The sequence below is a fragment of the Pholcus phalangioides genome, unplaced genomic scaffold (assembly GCF_987345545.1).
Source record: "Pholcus phalangioides strain wild (caught in Gottingen) unplaced genomic scaffold, Ppha-v1.0 ptg000011l_1, whole genome shotgun sequence".
Lineage (NCBI taxonomy): Eukaryota > Metazoa > Arthropoda > Arachnida > Araneae > Pholcidae > Pholcus > Pholcus phalangioides.
The window spans coordinates 9739172-9757881 of NW_028301604.1; the positions used below are offsets into that span (position 1 = coordinate 9739172).

General features: G+C 33.1%; 1 protein-coding gene across 4 annotated transcripts in view; it reads right to left on the bottom strand.

Annotated features, from left to right (window-relative positions):
- The window catches only part of LOC149080026 (DNA-binding protein P3A2-like), a 51410-nt gene that overhangs the window by 21921 nt on the left and 10779 nt on the right, over positions 1 to 18710 (bottom strand). For 2 of the 4 annotated variants that reach the window (XM_089238965.1, XM_089238967.1), the window contains exons 2-7: positions 15079 to 15172; positions 14764 to 14936; positions 12806 to 12920; positions 8038 to 8164; positions 3836 to 3985; positions 3556 to 3714 (exon numbers count right to left, since the gene is read on the bottom strand). In XM_089238965.1, the coding sequence (XP_089095091.1) occupies positions 3556 to 3714; positions 3836 to 3985; positions 8038 to 8164; positions 12806 to 12920; positions 14764 to 14935 (723 nt within the window). In that variant the 5' untranslated portion in view covers position 14936; positions 15079 to 15172. Of the gene's footprint in view, positions 1 to 3555; positions 3715 to 3835; positions 3986 to 8037; positions 8165 to 12805; positions 12921 to 14763; positions 14937 to 15078; positions 15266 to 18710 lie in introns of all 4 variants that reach the window. The other 2 variants (XM_089238963.1, XM_089238964.1) reach the window with 1 other exon arrangement.

The window sequence follows — 18710 nt, forward strand, 5'->3', positions numbered from 1 at the left end:
GGCATATTCATTCGAGGTCTTTGATAGCTTGCGGGTTATACCAATAATGGTATATACAGGACGTTATTGGACTACTTCAAAGTAGTAAAACAACTTTCCAAAGTCGCGAGATAGCGCGATTGTGGTAGATGGTGAGAAGTGAAAAAATTAAAGTTTTCCCCCTCCATATCTTTTTCCTTGTCTCGGAAAGAACATGGCTCGTGAACAAAATTTTCATGTTTCTTTTTCCTAAATTCCGGGTATTTGACACACTACAGTGCATTAGCAGTACCTCTGCGAACCACAAACAAGAATTGGAGCAAATGCGCAGGGATTCGGCGCCTTGGCACACCATGTAGCAAGAGAACCATTTCGGCACAGTTTGGCACAGCTCTTGCACCCCTGCTAGTGTATGTATAATTCAGAATATTATGGCTATCAAAGGTGGCATTGGAAGTACAGAAATAACTTGGCTAATATAGGTAATCATATTCCAAGGTTGGTGAAAAAACCAAAAACCAGGTTTTTTGGTTTAAACCAGTTTTTTGGTTTTAAGAGCATTTGTATTAAAAATGAATTTGCTTAAAATAGAGAGAGCATCAGAATGTAGCGCAAAGTTAGAAAATGCAGTAAGAATGAGAAATTTTGAGTAATCGAGATACTTAATACAAAACAAAATTTATATTCAGGCCACTTTTATGAGTTTTTCTGTAAAAAACCATATATCATCTTACACCATTTAAAGACATGCCATCAGCATGTACTCCAAGAATAGAAAATGTGGTAAGAATAAAACATATTGGCTAACAATGAACCCCAATGGTGATAATTTTAAGGGGAAAAAATTATAATTAGGCTACTATTTTGTGATTTTTTGAAAAAAACCCACTTGGTTAAAACCAATGTGGCTTAAACCAAACAACCCTGTCACATTTGTTAAATGAAATACAATTTCCCATAGGTTTCTATGGTAAATAGTTCAATTAGTTTCAATTATGGCTCAAAATTAGAAGATAACTTTTATAAAGCATCAAGAAGTATTGTAAAAAGAGATAAAACTGATCAAAAGCTGAAATGAACAGCATCATACAGGTTAGGTGTCCTCTTATGTGATGCGTCATCTTCACATTTGGTGTGTCTATAATGTTATGTAAGTTATGTATTCAGTAGACGCTTTTATCAATATTTCAATTTGACATGGCATGCATATGAAAATGCATATCTTTTAATATACAGCATTACAGATTTTTCCAAATTATTACTTATGTGTTTGCTGAAATATATAGTCATTCAGTAAGAATTTGGTCCAAAGAGAACTAACTCAAACTGACATTTTCTAAAAATGAAATGTGAACATAATTGCAATTCAATGACTCATAGAAATGGCAGATAGCGAGTAGTTCAAATAATCTAGAGGTTCTTAACCTGGGGCCATGGTCCTGGGATATACTAAGGAGACCACAGGTGGAAATAAAATTTTTAAAAAGGGAGCTATGACAGGTGGTTAAGGGAGTCACAAAAAGCTTTGAATAAAAAATTCAGCTGTGAAAAAGTTTTCAAGTGAAATATGGCTTGAAAAAATATGACTACTTTTAGAATCCACCAGTTGCCCATAGAACCTGGAACATCTTTATGTATTTTACCATAACCCGAAGGCCTTATTTATGCTCATAGAAGGCCTACATGATGAGATGTGGTACTATCGTATATATAAAACCTGTCTAACAATACTGTAAGGACCTAGGAAAAATATTGTTAGACAGGTTATCGTTGTACACTGTTTGAGCATTTGTGCTATTTCTCATTGAATAGGACTTTTGCTGGGACCAAAGAAAATATCATTATAGGCCAGTTTTTTTTTTATCATTATATACAGGTTTCACTGTAAAATCTTTACAAGTATGCATGCAAATATGTAAATTGTTACTTCCAGCTAAGTATGGGAGCCCAGAATATCATTTTATGGGGAACCATAAATGTGACTTGCATAAGCCTACCACAAGAAGGAAGTTCACCGAAGCCCAAGGTAGGATCCAAAGTCTGGACGGGCAAGTTATTGGGTAGTTCATTGGATCATTCTGCATTTTACATGACAGGCTACCCCCCCCCCCCAATATAATTAGGCTCTTGGGAGGGGTAATTGAGGCATCAGATAAATCTTATTTATAAAATCTTTGTTTATTATAAATTCAATTTTCACCAAATTCAACTGAATAAGTAGAAAGGGCTTCACTCCTGGATAAGGGTGGGGTCACTACAAAGGGGCCCCTGAGCAAAAAAAGTTAAAAAATACTGAACCAATCTATCAATTCACTTCCATATTGCTTCAATGCAATTCTTTTGAGAACAGACAGACTTCTGTTCTCCTTGTTTTTTTGTCACCAAAGAGCTCAATTTTAGAGAACAATTTAGAGCTATTTTGAGAACAATTTGACAGAAAACTCATGCCCAGTGGATGGTTAAAAGTAAAATTTATAACATTTTTATAGAGAATGTAATTCACATCAATAACTGGTGGTTTTGATTTCTTTAGTGTAACTGGTAGTTTTGAGTTTCAGTTTCTTTGGCAACTGTTATTTTAATCTTAATAAAGAAGGACCTTGATTATTCGAGCCTCTATTAACAGAGTTTCTAGTTATCTGAAGGCAATTTCAAATATTAAGAGATAAAATTAAGAATAAATTGATATTTCAAGTATTAGGTGCAGTAAAATGACATGGAACCATCTAGTATCACAACAAACTGGTCCATAGAATGCCTACAACAGTGTTTAAATATGGGCGATATCGCCCCTCAATGCTTCAAACAGGGAGGGGTTGAAGCTACAGATACGATATGGGATCCTATGGATTGGTTTAGCAAGGGATGGGGAGATACAACTTTGTGTGCGTGAGGGGGTGATGTAACAATTAGGTTTGGAAGACTACTAGATAAAAATCTTAAACCCATTGCTAGTGAGCACTATAGTGCTTCTTGAAGCATTTTGAAGTGCTTGATGGCAGAAGACATTGAAAAAATATTTTTCAAACTAACATATGTAATCTTTGAAATTTTGTTAACTGTTGATACATTATAATAGTTTGTGTGCTTTCATAATATATTCTTTCTAGATCTTTTAATTATATTGCACAGAAATTAAAAATAAATTTAGTACAACCACAATTTCCACCATTTATGGCTCCATTAATTTCATTTAACTTCAGAATGGTGAAAGGTCTATATAATCTGGGGTTTTGTGCACATTAGTTCAGATATAATCAAAGTTTTACTGTATATTCCAATAAACACAACTTTTCAAACCTCTTGATACACATCTGTCATTAAACCAGCTCCTTACTGGAAACAAATAATGTTATACACATCTGTCATTAAACCAGCTCCTTACTGGAAACAAATAATGTTATACACATCTGTCATTAAACCAGCTCCTTACTGGAAACAAATAATGTTATACACATCTGTCATTAAACCAGCTCCTTACTGGAAACAAATAATGTTTACTGAGTTATCTACCTCAGGACAAAAGATATGAGAAATCACCATGAAGATTTTGCTACTAATACCAAATTCACATACTTTCAACTTTTGCTCTTCAGTTCGAGCATCACTGCGAACACTTGCCCATGGTAGGTCTTTTGGCCACCATTCTGGTTTGGTAGATTCTCTTCCCCAACCTGGTTTTCCTCTACCAGTTGAGTACCTTAACATCAACGGTATGAATGCCCGAAGCTGTGCCTGAAGTAACATGTAAAAAAGATTTGATACAAAATTATTTTTTTTAGATTCCTAAAGAGATCTGTTTTTATATTTTACAATTACTATATGCATATTTTAGTATTTGAGTATTGAGAAACACCTGAGTCATTTTTTCAACTGGTGTGGGAATTCCATCAATGACTAATGGGGGTAGCTCATATAAAGAAGGATCTTCAGGAGACTGAACTGGTACATGCTCAGCAAGTGCATTTTCAAGCTCTTGCATGATAACATTTTTGCACTTGCGAACCTGAAAAAGACCCACAAAATTTTGCTTGATTACAGTCTTTGTAATATCTTGATCTAGTTCATCAATTAATTATCTATTGATAATGAAAATCCAGAAGACAGTTATATCCAAAGAAAACATATTGTTTCAGAAACATTTGGCAAATGGAACATCAGGGTATTTACACTCACTTTCATGGATAAATTTCTGACTTTTCCATTCAAATTTAAAACAAATTCCAAACATTGCAATTTTGAAATGAAAAGTTTATGAAGTTTTTGATAAACTTAAGTTTTTATAATTATTATTGATAACTCGACAAGCTCTAACATTTCAGGGGTAATTTTCATTGGTAACTTACCCTTACATTGTTTGACTGCATCATAATGCACTGTAGTTATAACTTAAAAACAATAATTTTAAGGAAAATTCAAAATAAACAAAAGAAGTTTAATATGGTGTTTTCTCTCACAAGCTAATATAACAATGTATTATGAGCACCTTTTCCCTCCTAAAAATTTGTATATAACCATCATGAATAACATAAATAAACTAGTTTTCACTTATAATATTACTATTTTTCAAAAGTTATGCTGCAAATAAAATTGTAAGTGGTTTTCTGAGAGAGTATTCATGCAAATAAGAAATATATTTAAGAATGATATATAATGGCAATAAATGGATTTATCTCCTTGCATGAAAACATAAGAGAAACAAACGAAACTCACATGTATTGACCATATGTGTCTTACAGAAATAAACATGAAACAAAATACAGAAATTCAGTCTTTAAAACTAATATCACTGAACATTACCCATTAATAGGATATAGTGACTTCTTAAGGGGAAAAATAACAATACAAGTGATGAAAATAAGTATATTATCATAAATTATGAAAAATTGTAATCTTTTATATCAAATATAAATCTTGAGACAATTATTGAAGAAAAAAAATTTCTAACAAGTATAATCATTTTTTGGATATTATAGAATTAAATTTGAATCTCTGGACTGAAACAGTTAAAAAAAAACCTAAGAAAAATAAAAACAAATAGATAGAATAAATATTGAAGAAAAATTGTACAAAGAACTTAAAAACTATCCATGCATAATCTTTTATAAGACAGAATACTTTATAACAGAGAACTAAAAAACTATATTAAAATAACAAAGCAAAACTATTTTAAAAATAATTTTAAAATGTGAAAAAAAAAAAAAATGGTTATAATGGAAATGTATTGAGGACATTAAATAAAAACACTAAACACAATACATTACCAAGTTACCAAAGGGCAATTCACCTAGCCCACAGGTTCAATGAGGATTTTATAAGAAACCTCAATGTTATAGAAGAAAATTATATAATTTTGTTGTATAGAACAAGTAAACAGTTTGTATAATTCTATTAACTCAATGTATTACTCAGTGCTCGGTGACAACAATTTACAAGTGATCATTTCTAAGCTGAAAGAAAATAAGGCTACTGGGTATGATAACTCCTAAGATGTTAAAAATAATTTCCAAATATAATCTTCACATGTAATAAAAAATATTATCGAATCATCAATATTACATGGATTTTTCTATCTTGAGTTAAAATATTCTATTGTTCATACCATCTTTAAAACAGGTGATGTGAATGATTTCGGGAACTACAGACCCATTTCGATTCTTCTGGGTTTTTTCAAAAGTTTTAAATGATTACTTAAATAAAGGATTTAACAATGAATACTCTATAATATTCTTTCTAGATTTAAGAAGAGTCTTTGATTTTGTGGACTAGGATATACTGACTAGAAAATTATCACCAGTAGGAATAAGAGGCAATATGTTAAAATGGTTTGTAACCTATTACTATAATCAACAACAGGTTGTTAAAATTAATGAAAAAATAAGCACATTTCAGGAAGTCAAAAAAGCGTACCACAAGGATCTGTTCTAGGACCATTGATGTTTTTAATTTATATCAATGGTTTTTGTAAACTGAAGCTAAATGGCAAATTGATATCTTTTGCTGATGATACTGTGCTATATGTTGGACACTGAAATAGAAAGTCTTGTAAAAAAGGTAGGACTTGATTAAAATTAGTTTATGGCTAGTCAAACAAACTAAAATTAAACATACAAAAAACTAAATACACGTGTTTAAAACCAGAAACAAAAGCTAACACAGACATCTGCATTAAAATACATAACCACTGCCAAATAACAACCCAGTGTAACTATCAATAAATAGAGTATCTGAATATGATTATTTGGGCATAAATAATACAAGATGATTTGAAATAGACATTGCATTGTGAGAAAGTAATTGAAAAAATAAGAATTTTTACAGCTGTTTTATATAAACATAGATATGTTGTCGATAAAAAATTCCTCAAAGAGAGATGTATTTTACATGCATGGATATATTCAATTGTAAATTACAGAATTTGTGCTTGCAGGGAAGCATACGACAGCAACTATATAAACTGAGCAACACATACAATAAAATAAAATCCCAATAGCAAATACTTCCAACCAAAATAAAATATAATGTCATACATTAAACACGTAGACAAAATTATATGTACAGGAATATAAAATTTAAATTATTAAATAATAATTGGTGGATAAAAACCGAAACAGAAATTCAGCTAGACATAAAAATATATCACGTCTCAAAAACAAATAAAACTTTTAAAAACTACTCCTTATACAGCTCCAAAAATTTTGAACTATTATTTCCATAGCATTAAAAATACAATTAATGTCAGAAATTCCACAAAAAAACATTCAGCCAATTATATAAAACTTAAATTACGCAGATATAATACAGTGAGATTCATTTACTGTTTGAAAAAAATTTAATTTTATCAAGAAAAAAGCACATATAATAGAACCTCTCGATAACGGACACCCATGGGACCAAAAATTTTGTCTGCTTACAGGCAGTGTCCGCTAATGGGGCGGTATGATATGCAGTGGAACCTCATCTATATGACTTTCACATTTCTAGGATGTTTGTTTTCAATCACAATTGGTTCCTATCTGTAAAAGCGATACACCGGTGGTTATGCATAATCACAGATCGTCTTGAAGAAAGTTTGATTAACATTTACAACTTTTACCATCTATTATGTATAACTGCCGAACACAGTTGGAAATGTTGATGAATATGGTAAAATTGATAACTTCTCTTCATTAAACTAATTATTTTTATTCATACATGATATGTGCACTACACGCATTTGCAACAAAAATTAAATTACCACGTTAAAATAACTGTGAAGACGAAGTATAACACCACATTATGTCTTGTAATGTTGGCTTTCTTCACACGTATCAATATGCATAAACAAAACCACCATTACTATTCGAATTGACCATCCTGGACTATAGTTATGCTCAGTTAATTTGGTAATTAATTGATGATCTATCACATTGACGAAACATGATTAGGAATATACATAATCTTCATTGAATATGATAAATTCTTAATTTATGGCCAAAAAATTCTAAATTAGAATTTGGGGGAAAAAAATTAGAGTTTGTTTATTTTACTGTCCGCTATCCAGAGCATCCGCCAATGGGAAGTGAAATGCATTAGAGCCCTATTCCATAACACCGTGGATCAGAAATGTCTGTTATCAGGAGGTTTCACTGTACTACGATCTCTCAAAATTTTCGCCAGAATATTACTTGGATAAGATTAAAGAGCGCAATACTACATTAACTAACTACAATACCATAGTAACCAATGCGTTGCATTGTAACAACTTCAAGTATATGTCTCATCTAGACCTGATAGAAAGATTGCAGTTACATTGTTTGTTTTTTTTCTCTTTTTTTGTCTATACTGTACTGTTTTGTGTTTTGAAGTTCACTGTGGTGTTTTTTGTCACAAGTGGGTGTTTTTTGTACTTCTGTCTGATTGTGTGTGTATTTGAAATAAAAAAAAAAGATATATGCAACTATTCGGAATGTAATATACTAATCTATGCAATGCACTCGCTACCTTATATGGTTCGAACGCTAAAGAATCCTAAGATATACATTAGTTTGGTTAAAATTAGTCATTCTTAAAACTTACCACATTTTCAAGTGGGTGTGCCCCAAATGTTTTAAAATTATTTTGAGGCTTCCCAGGCGTAACCATCAAAACAACAGCTTGCTGGCCAACTCGAACTGAGTATTCATCAATTATTGCTTTCAATTTTCTGCAATAGTAATTAATTTTACTTTAAATAAATCTCTCACATGTAAAATTTCCTCTGAAAAAATTAAATTGCCATGAGGAAATAAGATTTCTGTAATCTTAAGCATTTTTTTCATTTCATAATCAATTTGGAAATCACTAAGATATCATAATTATTAAAATTATACATACCAAACAAGTTGAAATTAAAAAAAAAAAACCTTTCAAAAAAAATAAAATTTCTGATTATGTTACGAGTGAAAATTCAATGCTACAGTTTCCATGCCAAATTGTTTCGATTATTTTTTGGAATTTATTATGCATGTATTGTAATTGTATGCATGTTTATTTTTTATTTTTTGATTCTTTTCATTGATGAAATAAAATTAGAAATTGTATAGGTTTAAAAAAATATTCAGACAGAAACTACCCCCCCCCCCATCACCAACATATAATGCAAAATAAATCTGCATCAGCATTCTTTTGTTTCATTGATTAAGAATATATGCAATCAGTCTCACAGTATTATTTGTACAGTAGATGCTTCTTAATAGAATCACAGATATTATCATTCAGGCATTGTTGGTATGAACTGTTCAACAAAGTATAAGTACGGGTCAGATATATGCCAGCTATAGACAAATGCCTTGACAATAAAAGAAAAACATGGGAAAACTTTATAGAATTATCACTAGAGATGCACCGCCTCCATAAATCTTCACCTCTTGTATAAGGGTCATTCAAGTGAAACAGACTGGTGTCGGAAAAATTACAGATACTTTATTGGGAAGTGAACACTACAGCAATGAAGAAGCATAGTAATGAGGATTCAAGAGAGCCTACAGATAATCACCCCCATTGTACAGGCAAATGTTCCGACATGGTACAAGTTTTCCGATACCTTCCATGAAAAAGGATAAAGGCTGATGGTGAAGCATTGCCCTTATAGAGCCTTCTTTAACAGACCAAACACATGGTAAGGCGATAGATCTGGACTGTAAGGTAAGGGATAAAACATTTCCCAGCAGAAAGCACGCAGTGTTCTTTGTTGCTTTGACAGTGTGCAGTTTTGCATTATCCTGAAGCAAAATCACACCTCGTGACAATTTGCCTGGTTGCTTTTAATGGCCCTTCGAAGGTTATGTAATATGTCGTAATAGCGTTGATTGTGGCCCTGAGAAGTGCATCCACTCCAAAATCAATGGTCTTTTTTTTTGCAATACTTTCTTTGCATAAAAATTGGAAAAAGCAACATTGTACCTGCTTCGACATATTCATTACACACCTCAGTAAAACCAACACTAAAAAGAATTTGGGTATGCAAATAGGTTGTTGTAGGCTGTTACAAATGATTGCTGTATGTAGCAAGGTTGTCACTGGAAATTCATGCTTTCAGCACAGTTTTGTCACATCGACAGCTCACTTATGCTGCCATCTCGTGGCCACATGAGAAATATTCCTGATTTTACAGGCTGTCTATGTTCCACTTGGACCACCCTCATAAATTGTTGTTTTTAGCAGACAGGACAAAGGAAATACCCTTCTTTATGTGCCACACATTTAAACCTTTAATTTATTTAATTTTTTAGATACTTTCATCATATAAATTTTATCAGACATTTTCAAAGAAACACTATATTAAACTTAAACATTTTGTGTGTGCTGACTGCCTCTCACCCTCAAAAGATTAAAAAAGTAGGAAAAAGCAGGACAAAAAAGTAGGACAGGGGAGGGTACCCCCATTAGAGAACATAATCATAGTATATAATAATAAAATCCGTAATTTTTTTTTCGATTTGTATAAATAATTGTTTTTCATAGCATTATCTCAGTATCTCATAAGATTGATTCAAGCCAAAGCAAAATGCCAGAAATGACTTGGTTACAAAAACAATTTTTGGTTGACCATTTAGCAGTTTTGCCCGAACACCGTTTGGGTGCTGCGGAAAAGGACTTTCCTGATTTGCCTATGCGCCGCTCAGGCAGCTTATTTTTCCATGCTAATTTTCCCACCCTTGTAGTTTCCAGTGTTTCTAATAGATGACTAGTAGTCCAGTAAAAACTGGATTGCAAAACAGGTGTACACCGGTTTCAAGTCAGGTTTTACTCTGCTCTTTGTTTATAAGGGAAAAAGTTGCGAATAATATTTCTTTACAATTTTTCAAGAATGAATGAAGTGAGAGGCTCACATATATAACAGAATATTAATTCTGATACTTTCCAGTTTAGTAAGTTCATCAAAAAAAAAAAAAAATAATAATAATAAAACTAATTTTTTCACTAATTAAAAATTATTATAAATTAATAAATTCAATACTTGTAACAGTTTTGACTGCCAATTTTAATTTATATAATCAATATGAACACAAAATTGTTTTCCAAAAAAGTGCTTATTTTGGCACAACATGGCAGAAAAAGTGCTTATTTTGGCACAACATGGCAGAAAAAAGAAACTTAAGTGGTTAAAACAGTATACTGTAATACCAACTGCATATTCTTTTCTGTTTCTCCTCACAATATATATTACATTCTTTTTTTGGAGTCGTCCATAGTACAGAGTCTGTCAACTCTCTTCAACAATGCACAACAAAATATGAAGATATGTACGTTTTTTCAAGAATGACTCTTTCAGGACCACTTCAAAAGCACAGTGCAAAATTTGTAAATTACAAGATCTGACATAAATAAGTTGGTGTGAACCGGATGGTTTTACTGCATTGTCCATTCTTTTTTAAAGGGGTTTGTTTACACTTTACTGCTCAATGCCAGAGTAATAATTTTTGACAAATGAAGCACTTTCATTTCTAGCTCTTGGCTGATAATTGTAAATATTGTTTATGCTTCTGCACATGCCTTAAAAATACAAAAGAGGATTGAATGCTATTGGGTAACATTTAAATTATGTATTATAATAAAAATATAACATTCTATGCATCCAACTGCTTTGTAATATAAACTGCTGTTTCACCTGCACACAAAATGTGGACCATAATTTTGAATGATGAATGTTGGTTACTGTCCAAGACCATGAAGTAGTAAATACAAAATTATTTTTTCTACCCAGACTGAAGTTTTTAATTTAATGTACTACTCTACTTGTTGAACCCTCAAACTAAGCAAATGAAAAATTAATAAACCAAATGGTCCACAACATCCTCCCCCAAATAATCTTAAAAATGATACAATTTATGTTTTGGCAGAATCATTAAGTGCAATCTACAACATTTGTAATATTGAACAATATATATCGATGATACCCTCACTTAAAATCAATTACACTAATTTTGTTGTTAGGATTTGGTAAAAAAAAGTAGGAAAAGCAGAACAAAATATAAGACATTTTACCAAAAAGTAGGACAAATAGAAGCTCTTTGTGTGGTATTAAGATTCAAAATACAACTATACTTATTAGTATTAGCTAACTAGATATCTTGACTAGCCATCTAATTACTATCACTAAAAAAATTAGGCCCAAAGCAAAATAACAAAAGCTACTGAATGAACAGCAGAACTTTGCCACTGGACTTATCTCATTGCCGAGATCACTTCCAGCCCAGCTTTGTGGCAGAGTCCAGAAACAAAATTTACTAATGATACCTGGGGAAAAATTCTACTCTGTTTGCTAACACTAAGGCCCAAAACTCCCAAGCAGAAAGTATCAAAGAGGGAAACCCCAAAATGACCAAAAACAAAGAACCAATATATCATGGGCAGAGATACAGGGGCGTGGGGGCATTGCCACCCCCCCCCCCTGCATCAAAGGTGAAGTTGACTGATCTAATGCATATATGTATAGATGAATTGATATCATCGTGCCCCTCCAGCAATAATGACCATGTCTCCCCAGACCTCCAAGTCTATATCAGCCTATGCAATATACCCTGCTATATGACCATGTGGGCAAAAATTTGAATATACCCGAAAAAACCTGGCAAGTACAAAGAAAATTAACTGAAAGCTAGAAGACAAATAAATATGAACAGATCAGAAAATACGCAAATAAAAATTAAAAAATAAATACAATTATCTCACAAACTGAGCCTTAATAAACAGTAATTAAAATAAACGAAAAAAACAAAAGCACCAAAAATGAAATGCTACATTTTTTAAAAATCCAATGCAAGAAAAAAAATGGCATAGATAAAAATAAGACCAATTAATTTCAGACAAACACGTGCTGATACAAGATCTTCTGGGAAACACAGCACCTCATTCCTGAACAATTGGACAAAGAGATCGTACTCGGAGCACAAAAAAGTGCGTCCGATCCCTACAGAAGCATAGATAGGGATAAGATAAGAATTACATGATGATGATTACATGATTGATGAATTACTTGATGATCGTCAATAGTTCAGCGAGGCTTTATGAAAACATTTTTTTTTTCTAAGGAAGATCATTTTGGACCAGAGTTGCTCTTAAAACATAGGTCTAACACATAGTCTCCCAAACTTTTTGTTCCATCGCCCCCTTCATCAGAAATTTTTTCCTCTCATCGCCCCCCAACTCAAGTAAACCCATAGTATCCTATGTTAAATCAGTAGGTTCTATCGCCCCCCCTGGACCATTCCATCCCCCACCAGGGGGCGATATTGCCCACTTTGGGAAACACTGGTCTAACATATTATTTTACTGCTGATTTTTGTTTTTGGAAGTTTTATACCTTAGCAATCTTGTTTGCTGCCTTTTTCTCACAGACGGGTTTGTTTCGAATGAATGTGGGTGCTTTCTTTTTTTTCCTGATGCTATAGCAGCAGCAGCAGCCCTTCCAACTGTTCCTAGATAGAGAGGTAGAATTTATTTAGAAACAAACTTTCCACTGAACAACAGAAACTACTGCCAAAAAACGTGTAATATCTAAGTTAAGAAAAAATTAAATGTTAGATGATTGTAAAAGTTTATACCCAATTCAAAAACAAGTTATATATCAAAGACAACAGTTAATCAATTGCATCAGGGATTGACAAATATGAAAAAAAAATTTAGGCACCAGCCGAATCTCTCAGGTTTTTTTCTCAAGAAATACGGTCCTTGATGATGTTTCACAACCTTTCCTATAGATTTATTGAAACACTTCCATGAAATCAGAAAACTTTGTTTCATCCTTGGGCCCCAATTCAACAATGACATAAAACATTTTAAGTGCCAATACTGATTTTTCAGTCGCCATGGTGATTTGGTGCTTGGGATTTGTCAAGTCCTGAATTACATAATCACAATAATTTCCTACAACTTCTCCCAATGCTTTATGAGCTTATGGATTCTTTCTGAAAATGTGTGTGCGTGTGGCGTTTTCTTCAAATAAGATCTATGAGGTAGTTTCTGAATGACTACATGAAAAAAAACTTCTTGCCGTCTATACTATTCTGCACGGTAGGAAATACATAAAAATTTGGAAGGAGCAGAGTCTAGAGGAAACTGTGATCATTGGATGGTTTCTTATTTTAAACCATTCAGCTTTTATAGTCTGGACATTGTCATGTGGATGGATGATCTTGACCAGCGTTTCTCAACCTTTCTAAACCCAAGAACCAGTAAAATGTCAAACAATTTAACAAACCACTTGTGTCCCGTTTTACGGGACATTCCAATATTTTCAGTTTCCTCCAAAATTTGTTTTATGTATCAGTTTTTTCATGCTTATTTAAATTTTTAATGTTCACTAAAATCGTGAATATACAGCATTTTCATAATTATGATAATTTTGGCTACAAATACAAATATTCATCTCACATATTTATCAGGTTCAACATTTTTTTTTCCAATTTTTCAGTGATTTTAACAATTTGTGATTTTGCCAACGTTTTTGATGACAATTGTTGGTGTCGTGCATTTTACCCTATTTAAAAGATCCCAGTTCACTTATTTTCGGAAATAAAATATGGGTAATCAAGTCATTTGAAAGTTATTTTGGCAAATATATTTTTGTTTACTGCAATTCATAGCAGCCATTTATTTTTCCACCCTTCACCCATTTTTGCAGTAATTAGCAAATTTGTCATAAATTACATCTCTTGGCTACAATCAGTGATATCCTGTATTTAGGATCACAATTTCTTGCATTTTCTTTGATGAGGTATGATGAAACTAAGTATGAAGGTACAATTTTATTTAAACTCATATGGGTATTAATATTATCAATTACCAGAATTGAATAATATTTCATTCAGTTAGAATCAAATTATCAAGTCTGTCTGTGGACCACCTTGAACCCGCCCCCATCGTCACAGACCACAAAGAAACGCTGATCTTGACAATCATCTCAGCTGTAATCTTTGGGTTATTTTCTGAAAGGCAGTATGATTATCACTTTCTAAAAGGTTGTCCAGGTCAGAAAACACAATTTCTCAACTGACCTAATAATTTAAGGGTTCAGATTGCGAACGTCCAATATCTAATTTTTCATTTTGTATGTTTGAAAATTTCTCTCAAGCCGGAATTGTCTCAATTGAGTATAGTTGAGATAAGGGGTCCACAGTTCATTGACCTCTACTAAGGGATCTGTGACATCAAAAAGGTTGGTAACCACTGCAATAGACAACGGAAATGAGCTTTATAACTCTAATCTCAATAGTATATAATTTAGGGCCTACTTTGTACTAGAAGAAAAAATATAGTTACCTGCAGCAGCGAGCTGAGCAGTAACATCACTAGATACCGCTGCACTAGTGAGTAATTCTGAATCAAATCCCAAGTCCTTGCTTTGACAGGAATCACTGCTATCTTCATCAGGTATGAGATTAAGGGAAACATTCACACCAGGAGAACTGTATTCTGACGAGCACACTTCCATTCTGCAATGGGAAATTGCAGAGAAATAATGGAAAGGTAAAATTGTATAAAAGTTTATGAAAAAGAAAATAGTTCATAACAAGGTTCTATATATCATGCATACTATTTAGAATCGATCATTAAATTTTATAATGTTTGACTTACTTGTTATCAAGCTTCAATATCTACTTTTTTTTTGATGAACTTCAAAATTTCTTAATTCATTGAATTCATGTTTCCAGAGAAAACGAAGAAATTCCTATACCAATAAATGATGAAAATAATAAGAAAAGCATACTTTCTAAAAGTTTCTTTCAAATTAACATTGATGACCAAGACTGTATACCCCACCCTGCAAAAGAAAAAAAAAAGTAAACTATTATCCAAACCTTGATTTAATGAATCGAAAAATTTCGGCAGCAACCAAATTTCTTAGGAATGAAGATTTCTTTTCTTCACGAGAAAAATGATCCAAAACAATGTTTACTTTGACTTATCTCGGACTTGGTACACCCACCCTTTTCTGTGTTGGCAGACATGCCAACATAATTTTTTTAAACTGTGTTGTCCTCAGCTCCAATTTGGTTCTAGAGATGTCACTTCCAACTATAGTGATACACGATATAAGAAACTGGTAGAGAAACAATGAAGAGAGGGTTTTCGGAAGGAAAATGCACACTGCCCCCTCACATTTCTCATAAAGGTAAATATGAATTTTCCTTTAAAAAATCATCGTCTATACATTGTATCCAGTTTCCTATATCTTTCAATTTAGTTATCATACACATAAAATTTTTGGTGCCAATGCCACTTTTCAGAGAACAAAATCACCATTCCTGCCATTATTTAAAAACATTTATCTACTAATTCATTTTTTCTGAACAAATGCATAATTTTAAGCCACTGCAAACACAGAAAACTAAAATTATTATATTCTTATTCATAGGGCCTGAACCTAGAGGTTAAGGCAATTTGAGCACCCCGATATAAATTCTAAAAAACAATGCAATGCACCTTCCTCCTCCTACGTACGTGCTTGAGTCCCATATATATGGATGACTAGCAACTTACAGCCCCTCCTATGTTTTCTTTATGTCGCACCTCTGTTCTTACTAGCATGCCTATTGAAGTATCTATATATGCTCATTTCATCATATTTTATTATAAATTCCCTCGGCATAAAGATTATATTATCATCATATACTGATATGAAGTAAAAACAAGCATAGGCTATAAATTTTGGTCAAATAGCTGTTTAGTCTTTTTAAAAAGTAATCTTATGAGTTCTTAGTGGTAATAACAAAAAATTGGGAAAGAACCGTAATATTGATTAAATTTTTTTTATCATAATTAATGAAAGCAAATTGAGATTCAACTGTATTAAACAATAATTTCTAAATAGTAGGCCTATAGCCCTCTATCTCTTTACCAAAATATAGCATGTGCATGCATATTGAAAGTAATATAGTATGTGTAGGTATATTGCACAAGATACAAGTTTTTATTTAAAATAAATTATAAAAAGAAGGGGGTAGAAAACTAAAAATACATTTTTACATTGCTCGAATTCAAGGAGTCCTGCTGATGAAGACCCAAGTATTCGTCCTGTTACAATAGTTTTGTTTTAAAAAATTCTAATTTTTGTTTTTCAATTAAGGTATATAAGTTTTTGAACTTTTCTCATGGTTATCGGCTATATTTCTGCCGTGTGTGTATATATATATGTTACTGCCAAAGACCAAAATTGGCCAATTCATGGCATTGCTGGCTACTTTGCATGATCCCAGGCCAAAGTTTGATAACAAAAGACATGATTTGGGATTATTATCAAGCTGGCATAGTTTTTCATGATAATTTTGTCCACGTTAGTTATGTCAACCTATCAAACCACAAACGTGATGAGGTAATCATTTTTTTTCCTCTAAAATTTTTCAAAAAACTATGTTTATACAATTATTTTTATAGCTTTTCTCTAAAATTTTACTTTTTTTCTAATGTCACATGGAGCTAATTCAATACAGTTGCTATATATAGACATACATCACACTTTGGAGATTTAAAAAAATAGATTTGGATCCTACCAGACTGTCTTACATCAGCACATTGAGCTTTGGCCAGGGATCTCCGGTCACTTCGCGAAATGGCCGGCCAAAGTCAGAATTATTTTTGCAATTCAGACTTGGGCCAAAACTCTTGACGAATTCCTGAAGTGGCTGACCCTGTTGCGAATTTGCAGCACTTCAGGCTTTGGCAGTAACATATATACATGTGTGTGTAATGAACTACAGTAGAACCTCGATTGTCTGAACACATTGGGACCGACGAAGGGTGTTTGGAAAATCAATTTCGAAACTAATTTGATAACGCAAAAGAACAAACTGAAATTCAGCAACAAATGATTACCCTGCCAATAAGAACCAGGATCAAGATGAATTTGTCAGATGGAAAAAACCCCGTCAATTTGATTGGAGAAACTTAACAGTGTGCTTGTGCGCCTGACATTTGGCGTGTTTTGTGTTCAGTAGGTGGCGCCATCTATCTAGTGCCGCAACTAGATACTTTCTCAAACGGAGCAAGCACACATTTCGGCACACCCATGTAATGTAGAAAAAAGAAGCAGTTATAAAGGGTGAATTTAGTGTCCCCCCTCTAGTCCTGAGCCACAGGGACACTAGACCCGCCTGTCCCTCCACCCTCCCAGTTGCGGCCCTGCATCTATCCTCCAACTGGTAATGCATGCATTTGAAGTTTAATGCATACATATTTGTGTTGTAGGTCTGTGTGATCGCTGTGGCAACCAGAAGTTTTTTCAAAGGAATAGCCAACTCAAAATTTGAAAACCTTAGAAAATGATATTTTTTTGGCCGATATTACCATTGCGGGTCCCAAACCTGGATTTTTACAGAAAGCAAAATGTTTTTTGTCTGCTCAGGAGGGATGCAAAATCCGAGATGAAAGGGCGATTTCTTTTGTTAGGAATTGTTTGGATAAGTTACGAGGGTGGGGCATGACCCCCCAAGGGTAGGGCTGACAGGGCTCCAGCTTGGGGCCTGTGACTAAATCCTTATAACTTTTCTTTCTTCACTCTATAAATTAACTGTAGAAGGGGCCCCATGGAAAATCTGACATGAACCCCACGAAAGATTCCAACCTAGGGGGCCCTGACGAAGGATGTAAGAGCTATGGGGGATTGGGAATAGGCAGGAAATGCAAAAAATAAGCCCCCATGGGTACAGATTTTGTCTCAAGCTGACCCGATAGCTTACATTCTTGTTTCTGGTATTGCGGTCAAAGGCCCTGTCTATTTTCTCAACTTTTCCATTGTCTAAGTATGACTCAAAAGTGTGATGCCATCTGAATTTTTAAATTAAAAACAGTTTATGTATTAATTATCATCAATACAAAAAGACTAATTGTATTTACCAGGTTTTTATCCCGTCCTGGTAAAAACCCAACCCTGCCACTATGATTTCATGTCTTCGTAGACGAGTTGTTAGCATGTGTAATCCTTGTCAGAAAATCCAGGGTTCAAATCCAGAAAGGTCACTAAAAGAGTTTTATCCCCTATGGGACTGAGCCTGGGTCATGTCTGGCGCTACGATTTCAAAATTTTATTTACCTTTATTTTCTTATTTTTTTTAGTTTAAAAAGAAAGAGGGCCGATTCTTAGGAAAAAAATCCTTCATGTATTCCATGCAGTAAGTTTCTTAGCAAGTGCAATAGGATTTAACAGATAAAAGTAAAAGAAAAACACGTCTAATCTTTATAAAAGCTGTTGTCTGAAACATATGTGATTA